Source organism: Solea solea, chromosome 18 (assembly GCF_958295425.1).
Source record: "Solea solea chromosome 18, fSolSol10.1, whole genome shotgun sequence".
Taxonomy (NCBI): domain Eukaryota; kingdom Metazoa; phylum Chordata; class Actinopteri; order Pleuronectiformes; family Soleidae; genus Solea; species Solea solea.
Window position 1 is genome coordinate 12,267,634 of NC_081151.1, and position 16,410 is coordinate 12,284,043.

The 16,410-nt window shown below is 39.3% G+C and overlaps 2 protein-coding genes across 4 annotated transcripts in view; one reads left to right on the top strand and one right to left on the bottom strand.

Moving 5' to 3' along the window:
- Nucleotides 1-590: 590 nt before the first annotated feature.
- Nucleotides 591-3,120, top strand: mrpl33 (mitochondrial ribosomal protein L33). Its single transcript, XM_058614510.1, has 4 exons — nt 591-709; nt 1,908-1,926; nt 2,049-2,155; nt 2,796-3,120. The coding sequence occupies exons 1-4, from the start codon at nt 688-690 to the stop codon at nt 2,843-2,845; spliced, it is 198 nt and encodes a 65-aa protein (XP_058470493.1). The 5' UTR covers nt 591-687; the 3' UTR covers nt 2,846-3,120.
- Nucleotides 2,977-16,410, bottom strand: part of rbks (ribokinase) — a 42,680-nt gene continuing 29,246 nt past the window's right edge. For all 3 annotated transcript variants that reach the window (XM_058614509.1, XM_058614508.1, XM_058614507.1), the window contains one exon: nt 2,977-3,414. In XM_058614509.1, the coding sequence (XP_058470492.1) occupies nt 3,241-3,414 (174 nt within the window). In that variant the 3' untranslated portion in view covers nt 2,977-3,240. The remainder of the gene's footprint in view (nt 3,415-16,410) is intronic.

Genomic DNA, 16,410 nt, shown 5'->3' on the forward strand with positions numbered 1-16,410 from the left:
CTCTCCTCCATCATGTCCTGTCCATTCACAGTCAGGTTGCGCCAATCCATCACGTCACTGGTTTGTGTGTTTGTGTGAGGTGAGATGCTGCATCCCTGTCTGATGCCTCTTTCTGCCTTGAATCTGGGACATGTGTCTTCTGAGAGGGAAACACAGCAGTTAACTTGAGTGTGTAACATGATGATCTTGTTGCCAAAACTGTTGTGAAAAGTTAGTAGTCTGTAATTAAGAGAGGTTCTATAGTAATGGAAAACCATGTGTCTGATATCAAACTGAGTAGAGTAGAGCCGAGTATTGCTAGAACTGTATAATGGAAAAGTGCCATTAGTGTACTATTCATTGTGCACTGAAGCCTTTAAAATAAAATAAAATAAAATAAAATAAAATAAAATAAAATAAAATAAAATAAAATAAAATAAAATAAAATAAAACAAATAAAATAAAAATAAAATAAAATAAAAAAAATTTTTAAAAATAAAAATCAATCAATCAATCAATCAATAATTTTTATTGTGCTTCTTCATTCTGCACTGGCTTCTCTGAAAACATCTCGGGGGTTTTCTGTGCTGCGCCTTTAAGAGAATCCGGAAGTGGTTGTAAAAACCGGATGTTCAAATCCTCAATGTGACTTCCAGTGCTGGTGTGTGTATACAACAGTGTGAAAGTAGCTGTATTAAGTCTTCAAAAATGTTTCTTACGACTGTGAATTGTGAGTATTTTGAATATAGTGAACATAAGAATTCAGAGAGTGTGGCACGCTCTAAGTAGTGTGTCTCTGACGGAGCTAAACGTTACAATCTGCTGGTATGAACTGATGTTAGCATCATAGTGTGTGACCAGTGCACGAGACGTTTTAGTGTCTGCAGCTGACCTTTATTTTACTGATGTTTGTGCAGCATTTAAAGATGTAAACGCGATATCAATCACACGTAGCCTCTGTCGTGCAGAGCGGTTAACCTTAGCTGTTCGTTCACTGCTAATCCTTCAAACACTCAGACGTAAACGATGGACAAAGAAAAGCACAATAACCTTAACATTTCTTAAACAATTTCTATTAATGTTTTGTTTTTGTTTGTTGAAGTGTGAGTGGCGTAGGTGGATTCGATCTGCAAACATGTCTACAGGTTGATACATGCTGAAATCACTGGAAACAAACTTATGTCGCGTTAACAAGAAAAGATAGTCTATATATCTATAATAATTTGATTATTTACACCTGTGATTTTCCCCACCATAACCTGTCAAAATGGCTGCTGTGGAAAAGGCTAATTATTGAGCTAAAACTGAGTTTTTTTTATGTCACCATAATAATATTAAGAACTCTTATTTTAATGCAAGGATGAGAACTTCAGGATCTGAATTGATATTACTGAATCCATTAACAGTAAGGTCTAAAGCATAGGTGCATATAGTATATAATATATATGTGCATAGTATCATATTATATTATATGCACATATAGTGCATATTAGGGCTGCAACTAACGATTATTTTCACAAATGATTCATCTGTCGATTATTTTCTCGGTTTATGGAGTAATCTTTTGGTCTATAAAATGTTTAAAAATGTTGATCAGTGTTTTTCAAATCTGAAAATAATGATGTTCTCAAATATCTTGTTTATCTTATCTCCACAGACCAAAATGATTCAGTATTAATGATTTCTTGAAGTATATGGACCAAAAATTCACATTTAAGAAGCTGAAAAATCTGAAAAGATCAAAAGAGTTGGCAATTCATTTAGTAATCACAGCCTTTGTGATTATTCTAATTGCATTGTTAGATTTGTAAATGATAAATTGTTCAGTGTAAGCATCTGCATGTAAAGTGTGTGTCAGTGGTTGTCAAACATAGTGATGAACTTACTCACTCAGTCTCACACATGTCCTCTGTTTTCTTTCATGTCAGTGGCCAAGGCAAAGTCAAAGTAAGTGGAAGTGGGCGACACTGTTTGAAATGAACAGCACAGGGCAACTACAATCACATCATCTACAGCGTAGTCTTGCAGTGGCTTTTGTCTTCACCAGTGTTTTGTCCCTCTCCTGTCAGAACCATCCTGGTGCAGATGATGAGCGCTGCAGGAACAGGTTACGTCTTCAACACCAAGAGGAACCGTCTCCGAGATAAACTGGTGCTGCGTAAACACGATCCATTAGGTAAAATACTGTCTGATTCTATTACTGACTGGGACATGATATTTCTGTCTCCTGCTTCCATGTGGTTTCGATGCACTTGTCGTTAGGTCGCTCTGGAAAACATTTTTGCTGATGTTTACCTTAAATAATTCACCACTGTTTTATGTCAGAAAGGCAAAGCTTTTAGTTTAAAGTGACAGGTTCAGCAGCAAGAAGAGCCGACTCCTGCTGTGAGGCTGCAGGTACCACTGAAAGAGAAGGGGGAAGACAGAGAGCAGTACTGTAGCTAAACCATGTGTGGTTTGTGAACAGTATAATGTTAAACTGTGACTACAATGTTGCTTCTCTACATGTTTGTTCAACATGTGGTTTGATACCAGAGTGTTTATGTTAATATTATGCACAAACACAGATGAACCTGCTTTGGTCCCCACTAAAGCATATACAGTATATGTGTAAGGGCCCCTGGTGTTTCAGAGCAGAGATTTGAAACCTATTCTTTAACACTTAGTGACTTTTTGAAGTGGTTAGTAACACATTTTCCTGCAGATTGAAGTCAGAATAGATAATTTTCATTGCTTTACACTGTATTTCCAGTATATCCCATTCAAACTCTGTGACCTGCATTGAAATTCTACTTTTTTTCCCCCTCTCTTTACAGTGAACAAACACGTCCTGTTTTTTGAGAAGAAGAAAATCAGATCAATTTAACAACACACAAAAATATATGGACAGAAACCTACAAGGTTTAAAGGGACCATTTCTGTTCTTGTGGATCGTACAGTCAACATTTGTGATCAACGTTCTCCTGTGCACTCTGAAGATTTGTTCTTGGATTCGAATGTGCATCCACAAAGTATTTATTGTCAAACTAGTCACCATACGATGCAGTAACTATATAGAATACAATATGGCTTTTGATCAGATCTGTACAGAAATGTAAATCCATGATAATGAGTCAATCATATTAAAACAAGGTAATATGATCTGTTTAATGATTTCTCTAAAGCAGCTCATTTAATCTCCTGTAAGACAGAGCACACTGCTCAGTAGAACCAGCTCCATGTTTGGTCCAAGCAGCTGATGAAGCAGCTGATGAGCTGTTCTCAGAACAGTTGAGCCGGAAGGTCCTTTTTGAAGGGGAACGACGTCTGCGTGCCCACAGCCTGCACGCTCACTGCTGCCACCTGATTGGCTCTCTGTGCCATCTCCTCCAGAGGCATTGTGGGATAATGAGCCATGTAAAAAGCCAGTGCTCCAATGAAGCTGTCTCCAGCTCCCTGTAAAGAAACATACATCATATATCAAGTGCTTTACTCACATTTCTACTCGGTACAATCCTTCCATCTGACTCTGTGATGAGTGGGAGGGAATTTTTAAAACATTTCATCACACAGTGTGGGTAGAAACCAAATGAAGACATCATGGGAGAGTTCATTTTGAAATTCCAATAACTGTGAACAGTAGGGGGTGCTGTGGCATTTGCCAGCTGTATCCAAACTATGTGTTCCTGAACATCTGCCCTGTGTGAAACTCTCAATCAGCTGTTGGAAAGAAACATCTGTAGTATCTTTTAATGCTCTACAGTAATTTTGTTCACAAAGGTGTCATTATGCATTACATGAATGTATTACTACAGTTACATCTTTAATATTTTAAAAGGGAGAATTTAACTGACTGAAAAAAGCAAGTGTTATGTCTTTAAATGACTCACTTAAGTTATATACAAAAAATGAACATATATATATATATATATATATATATGCTTTAATATAAGATGTGAATATAATGACTACATTTAAATGAAAGCACCCACATAGAGCACAACTCTGGCTTTGACTGTTCCATATTTGGATAAACACCACAATCTTGTAATTTGTTCCTCTGGCAATGACCTACATTTCTTCTGATTTAATATATTTAATCAAAAGGCGTCCTTTCTGACTTATTCTCCTCCATGGAGGTACTAAAACCAATTTATTACTTCCAGAAATATGTCTTCTATTGAAGAATCAAAGACAAAGAAGTGCCTAATAGTTTTCCACAGACAGCTGAATAGCACATGCATGCTGTAATCACCCACCAGTGGCTTCACCATAACTGCCAACAGCTCTGGTTTTGGCTATGAACACATTAATCTCTCCCACTTTTTTTTCCTGCTCATCTATTGATAGAGATGGAATGTGGTGTCTACGCCCTGGAGGGAGGTTTGGTTGGGAGGGGACACCAAGTGGAGGGAAGGAGCTGATGGGAAGAGGCACAATGGTATGTGGCGACATGCTCATGTTTAACCACAAATGCCCCCCCCTGACACCGGTTCTCACAAGTCTGCTCCATTACTCATCACTCTGGCTCTCAGAAAGAGTTCGCTGCACTGAGCACCTCTGTGAGCCCATTCCTCCACCCCCATCACCCCCACCTTTAGCCTCAAAGTAACCCTTTCATCCGAGTGAAGAAGAGGGAAGTGACAAAAAACCCCTGACACTGACCCCAGTTGGGCATAGAGGGCCTAACATAGTCTGTGTTGGACGAGGCGTCTGCAGGGCACGGCACAGATTACATGTTTGTCACCTAAACCACACAAGGGCAACAGAGTGCAGCCACAAGACCAGATCTATGAGACGACAAAAGACAGCATTATGAACTATCACTATTATGTCAGTGCATTTACATGCGAGCTGACAATTCGGTATTCAATTCAATCCTGTGAACACGTTAGTTGGACTAACGTGTCTATACCTATATAATGCGATTCATAGTCTGATTACTCCTGCATGTATATGCTTAGTCAGACTGGAGTCAGGCCTGAGGTTTTTTCCAAGATAGCTGCTGAGAGCTGGAGTGGTTGGTTGGGCTCCACACCTGGCCTCTATATTCTATATTTTTTCAACTCTTTGTTACTGTCGTTGTGTGTCTGGACTTGCAACAAGAAGGGTATTTCGACCAACTAACACAAAGGTGATTCTACAAATCTATCTTTATCGTTTTTTGGACATGGAAACCTCATCCTACATGCTACCTGGTCTTCAAAAGGCCTGTGTATAAGCAGTAAAAACACAGTTTTCAAGCAAACTTCTCAGCATAACAGAACCACTCCCTCCCTCCTTCCCTCTCTCCCTCAGGTCTCAGCCCACTTCTTTGGCATTTTTCAAAATCAGCCATTGGGCCCAGTTTGTTGCAGAAGAGGAGCTTTAGTTACACTTTCAGAATCAGAATTGATGATCAGATGTGTGTCCACACAAACCTGAAACAATCTGATCTGATCTCACATCGATGGAGTAAATCAGATATGAGTCACTTCAGCCTGGTAATCTGAACAAAGTCCATTACCCCATTCCCACTGGTCGAAATTATGGTTAATCCTGGGTTTAAACCAGTGGGAATCATTTATTCCCAGGTCAAACTACTCTACCATACATGTGGATGTCGGAAATAAACTCTGAAATTCCGACTTTGACTTAAACTGGAATGAACCATAAGGGTGACCAAACTCATTTCTTATTCGTCTACTCTATTTTTCCATCAATCAAAACCATCAAGCCATTAAAGAGACACTGAAGTAAAAGATGCAAAATGAAAACCACTGTAACATTATCACTAAGATATACAATGTTGTCTTTCTTCATATCATAAAATAAATAAATACCGATTTGTTTTGTTTTTAACCATAAAGACAAAAAAACAATCTGGTCTGAACAAGGCCTTAAAATGTGGGCTTTGTTGATGTGTGGCTCTGCACTTACTTTATCTAAGTCAGTGTGGCCCTGTAAACTGTAAAGCTATCTTTGTTCGGTGACATGACTGTTACAAACAAAGAAATAAAGTGCTCGGATTTGACATTTGAAAAGGGCATGTTTGCACCCCCACCCCCACCCCAGTGTACACCACACTTGTGTGACTGCAGGATTCAACGAAACGATGGAAAGAGTGAGATCAGAGTCGAAACAATCTCACAGGACTGCTGGATTTCCCTGTTTAAAGCTGTGTTATGTTTATGTCTCCTGTCTGGTAGTTGGGCTGGGCTGTGACACAGCCAGTGTTTGGAAATGAGGCCTTGGTGAAGCTGCTCCACTGGTTTGGCTCAGTTCACACACACACACACACACGCACACACACACACTGCAGCTGAAACGATGATACCACTCCAGCTTGGGTGAGTGTTGGGGTTTTGATGAGAGAAGAGCTAAGAAGACGCCAGAATTGACTATACGCAAGGTCACTTCCTGGTTTTCAATAATCTGTAAATAAACTGTTAGTCAAAGATGCAGAGATGTTCGACAGTCGGTGTCTGCAGAAGTTACCAGGAGTATTTATCGCCAAATTATATGATAAAGTGAAGGCAGTGCGGATGCAGAGGGATGCAGCAGTGCTCGGCTGTTGTCATCTCACAACGCTGACATGTAAAAGTGTTGAATCTCTCAGGGCTAACTACTAAATAAACTGGTATAGATAATGTAAATATCTGACCAGACGTTTACTGGCTTGTATTTTAGCAGTTGTAAGTGACGCATTGTGTATAAAGTCAATTAACAGTTGTATTCAGCGGTAGAAAAATAGATTGTGGTTTGTATAATCCCAGTATTAACATTATTATGATGGCAGTTTGCTTTTCTCCCAAATTTGCATCTGCTAATCTCGCACCAAATCCGTGCAGACACAGCATCTCATGGTCAGACTAAAACTAGGTGCGGCCAAACTGGTTAATACTAGTATTTGTAAGGTGTGGCAAAAGAGACATGACGTTATATCTATATTTAGAAAATGCTGAAACTCAACTGTAGGACATGTGTGCAATGTTTATTATTATTATGCTTTAACGTCCTGGTGTCAGTTTTCTCTTTCCATGTGTGTGAGTGTGGCACGTATGTGGACTACTGAAAGTTAATCTCATCGTGTGATTCTATAAGTAAAACATAACCGTGTTTATGGATGAATGGATGAATTCAGGTACTACGGCACACAATACATGCTCTGATAATCTTTTCTTGTCTCGTCCTAGTCTCAGAAATACTATACTATATTATAGCTTTAAAATATTCTTTGATAACATTCTTCTTTCATATTTGATAGATCATGTGTTTGTAGTTTCCATTAGTAAAACAATTCCTCAGTAATAATGAATACCTGATAATAAAGCGGATGGTCTGAGACCATAGTAAATGTGATGACTCTATGTACTCTATGTACTCTATCTAAGCACAGGCTATATAAAGAGAAGCCGCCGCTGTCATGACCAGCAAGTCTCATGCTCCGGTAATCATGATGGCTTTGTGGAGTTCTTTTGTAGATAAAGGGGCGAAAAGGAAATGGCCATTTATGGCTAGATGAACAATGCATTAGCACAATTGTGTCATTAAAGGTAAAGCAGGCACAAAGGATTTGGCGTTTCTGATTGATAATTCCATAATAACCTTTCAGCATAATGTAAATGACATGATCTGAGAGAGAATGGCACTTCTGCACCTCTGTGCTCTGATCTCTTCACAAGAGAGCGAGACAGAGAGAAAGAGAGAAATAGAGAGCGGGTGCTCCTATTGGCTGGATGGCAACATTAGAATCTGCATTTACATAAGAAAATACTTCTAAATCACAGTAATACACTGTAGGATATAATTACTGTCAAGATACAGATGATATAATTTCTGTAAAGTTACAGTAGAATACAGTAATTGTACAAAAACCTACCGCTAAATCATAGTAATACACTGCATGATATAATTACTGTCAAGATACAGATGATATAATTTCTGTAAAGTTACAGTAGAATACAGTAATTGTACAAGAACATACCGCTAAATCATAGTAATACACTGCATGATATAATTACTGTCAAGATACAGATGATATAATTTCTGTAAAGTTACAGTAGAATACAGTAATTGTACAAGAACATACTGCTAAATCATAGTAATACACTGTATGATATAATTACTGTCAAGATACAGATGATGTAATTTCTGTAAAGTTACAGTAAAATACAGTATTTGTACAAGAACATACTGCTAAATCATAGTAATACACTGTATGATATAGTTACTGTTAAGTTACAATACAATACAGTATTTGTGCAAGAAAAATACTGCTAAATCCCTAATACACTATGATGTAATTTCTGTAAGGTTACAGTGAAATACGGTATTTGTACAAGAAAAACACTGCTAAATCACAGTAAAACACTGTATGATGTAACTTCTGTTAAGTTATAGTAGAATACAGTACATTGTGTTCGAAATATACAGCTGAATCACAATAATGTAAGGCCTTGGTGTAAAGTGAAAGTAAACAGCTGTCAGTAATAAATAGTACTTTACTATAAAATGGGAGAACTGAGCCATCCCTAGACTTCTAACCTGGCTCATGTCCCAGTCTTTCCAATAAAAAGTTCAAACATACCCTCCTTGGTGGAGGTTATAAGTAGAGAGACTTCACTTAAGCAGTACTGTATGAGCCACTGTCCAACCTACCTCTGTCTTACCAGCGTCTCCCTCCCTAAGACTGACATGTGACGCTACTGGATCTAATAAATGAAGTTTAATGAGGCTGACAGGCTCTACCCCCTTCAGCCCCACCGCCGCTGCCCTCAACACACTGTGGTGAAGGTTAGATCTACAGACCTGCCAATCAAGTGACACAAGCGCTCGTTGCAGACGAGCTGTCATGCTGCTGCTGCTCGTCTCTGTCTGCTGCGTCTTGACCTCGGTGGTGTTCGTCTGCCTGGTTACGAATTAGGACGGCAGACGTGTCTGCGCGGGGCTCGACAATTGAGGAGAGGATGGATTAACGAGTCCTCTGCTCTATGATGTGCTTACAGCGAGAGACTGAAATGCCGGGAATTTGATCGGAGAGTGAATGTGCTTTTATGCTTTGAGTCAAATAAAGGTACACTATGTGAGAAATGTGATATTAAATCATAAATTAACCGTGATGGATTAAGGAGACATTTTAAGGGCAGGGTAGTGGCTAGCACCTTTGCCTCACAGCAAGAAGGTCCAGGTTCAACATGTACAGAGGTTAATTGTACACTCATGGTGCTTTTGGATTATACAGTTCGAGCACTACTCAGCTCTACTCGCTCTGCTACTTCTGGTATCAGGCACGTCGTTTCACATTACTATAGTACCTCGTCAAACGCGGGCGGGCTTGTCATAGCGTGGTATGAAACTGCCGTGACGACAACTAGTGAAAGGCAAAGCAGTTGTTTTCAGTGTATTGAATCATTAGAATCAGTTAATTAAAAAAAAAAATCACAGAATTGTTCAGTACTTCCTGCATGACCCGAGCACAGACTCCGTCTGACACAGTCACTGAACGGAAATACGACTGAACGGGTTGTGAATCGGCTCACGATCGCCGGCTTTCGGCAGTCGCTGTTAAATATTGAGATTTTAGAAATGTCCTTGCTAAATGTTGGATTAACTCATGTTTTCTGGATTTTTAAGTCTTTTGAACTTTGTTCGTTTGATTCTTGTGTCGGACGTTTTAGTATCAACTCAGCTCGCTTGGAACCTCACCAGAGCAGGAACCAAAAAAAGCACCAGGTACCCAGGTGCTATCTCTAATGGAAAAGCAAAAAACAAACAAACAAACAAGTAGAATCAAGTCGAAGTGAGTTGAGCCAAGCCGTACGAGAACTGTATATTGGAATAGCATAAATTGACCGTAGGTGTGATGTGAGAGTGAATGGTTGTTCATCTCTGGGATTGGCTCCAGTTCTAATTTACACCAGAATAATTAATGAATGAATAATGGAATTACTGATAACGATGGTACAGTCAGGATCATTTTTCATTTACAGTGTGCAGTAATAATGAAGCTTGTAGCAGTTTGAAAACAACAAGCTGCCAAGTACCCCTCTCAAAAATGTCTCCACAATTGGAGAATAAATCTAGAATCTGAATTGGAGATGCATTTAAAAAAAAAAAATAAATTCTAAATTAGTTTCAATCGATGGTTTGGTCACGTGCAGAGGAGGGATAGTGATTATATAGGACAAAGGATGTTGGAGATGGAGCTGCCGGGCAGAAGGAAAAGAGGGAGACCACAGAAAAGGTTTATGGATGTTGTGAAGGAAGACATGAGGACAGTGACAGTTGGTGTCACAGAAGAGGATACAAGGGAGAGGACAAGATGAAGGCAGATGATCAGCTGTGGCGCCCCCTAAAGGGAGAAGCGAGAAGAAGAAGTGGTTTCAAACCATCAAGGACTCGTTTTACTTTCTGTTTGGAACATGTTTTTCCTCCAGTAAGTCTTCATTGTCAAAACACTAGGGGAAGTGACCTTTTTTTATGACAGCAGCAGGAGTGAGTGGTGTGTGTTTGGAATGAACAGAAGAGCTGAATAATTTACACAGACAGTAATAACTGCCATGGCTGCACAGACAAACAAAGACGCATACACTAACTGTGAAGTCCGTCAACACAAAATCCAAGGACAAAGACAGCAGCGGCAGCAGCAGTAGCAGCGGCGGCAGCATCGGCGCCCACGCACTTTGATTGACAAGTGATCTTTGTAAAGTGCAGTGGAGACACATCACAGTGACAAACACAACAAAATAAATAGGGAAAAAAAAAACACACACAAAACCTACAGAAAATGGCAGAGAGAGCTCCACATATTGTGTTGATATTGAAATGACACTCGGCTGCATCCACTGATCCTTTCAAGCCTCCAGGAACTGTGACAGTGGCAACATCCACACTACTCCGAGCTGTCATACCCAGAATTGATGCATTTTTAAATGTATTGCTCAAAGGAATTATTATATTAATCTCATTGTTTAAAATTTGTTTAAAAATTAATGCAGAATACACCTGATTTTGAGAATGGCACATTTTAGTGTGGAGAGGCATAAATTGAGACATCTGAAATAGGACTGAGACAAGCTTCGCCTTGCTTTTAAAGGCTCTTGCATTGATAATGCATTTATTATCTTATATACATTTGTGAATTACACTTTTTCTTTCTGTCAGCTTCTCCGCACGTTTGATTTATCCAGGGTTTGGGACTGGCACAAGGAGTACACTGGATAAGTGAGATATATTGGGATATACACTATATCCAGATATCATTTATAAGCCTATGTTTTTTTAAATCATGACGCAGGTACCACATCTGCTTCCTCATTGGTTCTTATTGGTCACACCTTTCAGCTGTGAATGAAAGGCTCTGTTAACACCCGAGACCTTTGCACATAAACATTGATGTGAATAAACAGCACAAGATTGCGAATAATATGAAGGTGAGCTTTGTGCGTATGGTGCGATTTAGCAAATAAATTATAGGGACCAGAAACAAAAAAATATACGAAAAAGAAGAAAAGGGTGGAGTCAGCTGGTGGTGATGATGAACTGGCGCTCAGTCATTTTACTAAATAAAGGGACAAGAAACTAAATACCGGAGTACAGCGACACGGGAGACGAGAGGGAGTCTACACTTTATAATGCAACTAAACTAAATGTAACATCTTCAATAGCATGTTCTGATTGGTTAGGGGTTCAGTTTGATATGAGACTTCAAAAAAAATCAACCATAGACTTACAAAAACAAATTAAAAGTCACAATATCGTTCAGTGAAATACAGGTTTGAAAAATATCACTAATAAATAAAAAAATTAAAAAAATTAAGCAAACAACTGCAGAAGAGGGAAGCAACTTCCTGTTTACACCAGATTGTTATTGATCTGGAAATGCTGTTTTCAATTAAAACATATGAATATGGATGAAGCTTTAGTTGCATTAAAATGCTCTACTCAATCAAGTCTCTTTGTCTTGTGTACTGCAGGCAGGACTTTGACTGTGCATTGGTAATAAGTGGCTAAACAACATCTGTGCTGCTGAACAGCAGCTGCTGTGGTCATGTGCAGCCCATTAAACCACAGTGATGTGGTCCCATCGTTTTCTCAGTGTGTCATCATGCTGACTGAGGGTTTGAAGGAGATGGGGAGAGAATGCAGTGCTCAGGTGGTATTCCCTTTCGTTTGAGTTTCCAGGAAGGAATCACGCAACTGGCCCTCAATCCAGTCATAGAGAAGGACTGGGAGTAATTTGACCGTACAGCTGTAATGTCTGCTTTAGAAAGCACCGTCTACCCTTTCCCCCTACACAGTGGACCTCCCGCAGCAGTGGAAAGCAAGGCCACCCAAGCCTTGCTGGGGCTGTGAGGCAGTTTTGTGTGTGTGTGCGCTTGTATTTGTTACCTCTTTAGGAACCTTCTGGAATAAACACTGACCTTGTCAGGACCAGAAGTCCTCATGGAGACCAAAACCTGGTCCTGATGAGACATAATCTCAATTCTAAAGGAACAGTTTAAGTTTAGGGCTAAGATTTGAATTGTGGTTGGATTAAGGTTAGGGTTAGACATGAACTGGTTACGGTTAAGGTTAGGGATAACACTGTCCAAATGAATAGATGTCAATGTGAGTCCTTAAAAGGATAGCTGCACGATCCTGTGTGTGTGTGTGTGTGTATTGTAACCTCATCTAACGTCTAACACAAAAGCAGCCAAGGCTCTGATGCGAGGGAAGCCTGCACTCAATTTAAGACAAAAGGAAGACCAGTGGATACGGCAGGGTTGATGCGGGAGACCCACAGCAGATGAGTGGATTTGCTTTGTTATTCACAACCCTGACTCAGTCCATTATTGCCTGTGCCATTGAACATGTGTCATTGGGACAGAGGCAGGAGGTGCAGATGATGAAATAGCTACAGCTAAATGATTCATTGCCCAGACTACATGAATCTATTAGACAAAATTCATCTGGGAAAAGTGATTTACTGTTAAAAAAATGAGAAAAAAAAGGCAGAAATGGTTATAATACAATTCATTTTTAGAGCCAACCCAGACTATATTTAAAAAAATATTTTAAAAAATAGATACTTATTGATACCTCAATTAGTATCTAATAGAGGTATTACAATGTATCCAAGATATCTGTTCAAACGTGAGGTGTAAAGTTTAAACTCAAACCTTAAAAAAGAAATATATGCAGTCTAGAAATGCAGCAGACTGTCTGAAGTGATTAGCAGAGGGCGCTGTGTGAGCAGCTTGGCCATAGATCCATTACATAAATAACTGGCTGCTTGGCCCATCAAAAAAAGAACTGTTGACATTTTTGGGTGCAAAGTAACACAACAACTCTGCTGACTCGCCTGTTAGCTCCACCTGAGTGTTCAAACTTGTGTGACTAATAACTAATGTCATATATCGGTGCGGCTGATATCCAAATATCTTTGTAGGAATTGTATGTCACGTGATATTAATTAAATATAAATCATATAAAGAGTATTTTCAAGATGGTTTACAGAAGCCTTATCGAAAAGCAATTTTCTTTTTTTCTCTTTCATTTTTTTTTTAAGAATTTGTTAACCTGTCCTTGTGGAGGCGCTACAGAGCTGCTACAGCACCCGAGCACATCTACAAGATGGCTTTTATACTAAAATGCTATATGTTAAAGGTCCATTGCATAATTATGCTACCTACAATTGGTAATGAGAAGCTGCCATCAGCTATAATACCTTTGCATGAAAGTCATCCTCCCTTATGTCCCACACATATTTTACTAGTTATTACCAATTAATTACATGGAGATTACCATAGAAACAAGATGGAATTACTGTGAAATGACCTCCCTCTTAGAAAATAATGACTATTCTAATTGCCTTATTATTAATGTACTGTAACGTAAAGTGTTATAATTGAATTGAAGTCACTTGTCAAGCCACCCGCAGCACCAACGGTAGCTAAAATAGCCAGAAACCGCATGTGACTCACTGTGTTGCTATTGAAAAAGTCACAGTGGAGAAAATGGCTTCAATTGACAATCCGATAAAACCGCAGAATTTACAAATACGTAACAGCAAGAGGAATCCTGGTGCTGAGAATACTGAGGCCGGTCGCACAAAATCAAATAAAAACGTGACAAGTCAACAAGGTATAACAGTAGAGGAAGCACAATCGCAAGTAAGAGGCCTGAATAAGTAGATTAATCTCAGAGAAGTGAATAATGATCTTGATAACAACCTGTGTTTTTCTTTTTCTTTTTTCTTTCACCAGTAAAAAAGAAAGGGCCTTACTGGAAGAGAGGATTATGATGTCCAAAAGAGTTTAACGCTCCAGAATTTATGGGGCCCATCAAAGAACAGAAGGGGGGGTGTATGTGTGTGTGTGTGTGTGTGTGTGTGGGGACATACAGCAGGCCCGACCACAGCTTTCTGCTGACTGATGCAGGCCCAAGAGGTGAGTCATGGCAGAGGATGGGGGTGGTGGGTGAGTTCTCCTGGGGGCTTTTGGGAAGAGGACGGATTTAAGAGGAGGGTGAATATGTTGAAGTTATGTCTGTCTGCCTTTTGAAACGTGGGGGCACGAGAAGAGGTCACGCACCGCTAAGAGAGCGAAGCCCTTTGTTCTTAAAAGGCCAAAATGTGACCTTGGATAATAACACGTAGATAACACACTGCTGTGTGCTCTCGCTGCTGCACTTCCTTTGGTGTATGTGTGTGTATCTCTTTTTTTCCCTCACTTTCACAATATCTAATGTGGTTTTTTTTTCACATAAAAACTCAGACTGCATGCGCGTAACTACTTCCCCCTCCAGCCTTTACTACACAGCCTGATAGCCAACTCTTTGGGATACTAAAGCACAATAAAAAACCCTGGGGGAACTATTCAGTCAAACAATCCATTACACCAACAACCGAGAAGCTTTAATCAAAACCTGGTAATAACAAAGAGGTGATTAACACCTTTCGTGCAATGACGCATTTGGTCGGTTGAACATAGGCCTCACAGAAACCCTGAGAGACAGGATACGCAAACGCGGAACCGAGGCTCCGGTGACGAAAACAAACCACACGGGCCAGTGCGAAATGAGTCAAGTGGCAGTGGCCGCTTTCAAAGATTAGAGTCGGGGAGGGGAAACAGCCGGTGGTCACCACATCCCCGCCCGAATGCTCTTACAGTGTTCCACTTGAGCAACCAACTGATCTGTATAACGCAAAAAGTAAAAGCAGTCATGATTAAAAAAGGAAAAGAAAAAAAAATAATATTTCTGTGACGTTTTGTTGCAGGATGTTTTTGCTGTAAATAAAGTCCTTACATTATCTATTATACAGTGTGGGCCAGATTACATTGTTTTCTTTGACAGTTTATTTATTTATTTTAAATCATTTAGAAATCTATATATTATTCTTGTCTTGTGTCAATGTGTCCTTGGGCAAGACACTTAACCCCGTGTTGCTCCTGACAGTTGTGCCGGCGGCGTGTGAATGGGTATGAAAGATGTGTGACAGAAAATGAATGGGTAAATGGTAAAACTTTAGTGTAAAGCTGCGTTCCAAAAAAAAAAACTTCAGAGGCCAATCAGCAAGCAGCTTCCTAAGGCCTGACCATGGGCAGAATCGCAAACAAAAAACCACGACACAAAGAACAAATCAAGGAGTATTGAATAAAATACAACACTTTTGAATGATTAAATCAATATTCTACATGCTTCTTAATAAGTGTTGTTTGAAAACACTGACACAAATCCAATTCCATAAGAAACTATCGGACCTGATCATGGCTGAAGAAGAAAAAAAAACAACTCACCGGGGTGATTCATCCTAAGCTAAACACCGATGCATGACACACATATTAAGGAAACACATGCAATAGTTGTCTAGACATGACAATAAAAAGCACATGTTTCACTAATGGTGGCATTAAAAAGAAAAGAAATGTTGCTTTCACTGAAGTCCAGAGATTGTTTTGTGACTGTCTGGATTATTGCTATAGAAATTTGGAAATTTTTTGTCTGAACTTCAAAGCTATAGACGATGTTTCGCGTTCTTCCAGTGTAATCCAGGCTTCACACACACTGGATGATTCAGAGATTCTGCTGTTTCTGTGAATGAGCCTGACCCAGACCTGCTGTCCTGCTGCAACTGTTATTTAGAAATGGCAAACTGTGGAATATGTTCAAAGCTAATTCTCTGGACATTTGAGTTAATCTTACATGTTTAAAAATGGATTCAGCAAAATCAGTAGGATTTCACCTTCCATGAATGTTTAATTTACATAGATGAAATGGCTGCAAGTAATGACTGTTGTTCATTCTTGATTAATCTGTTCATTCATGAAATGACAGAAAACTATTAAAAATGTAGATGTTTTTTTTTCTCAAAACTCAAATTACAATGTCTTCAAATGTATTGTGTTTTGTTTACTAGCTTAACTAACTAAAAATGAACATACTTTCACATAGGAGCAAAGAAACCACAACATATTTACATTTAAGAAT

Coding starts and splice junctions, on each gene's coding strand:
- mrpl33 (XM_058614510.1), top strand. CDS start 688: ATGTTTCTTACGACTGTGAATT. Junction 2,156..2,795: donor GCGTAAACACGATCCATTAG/GTAAAATACTGT, acceptor CTCTCTTTACAG/TGAACAAACACGTCCTGTTT.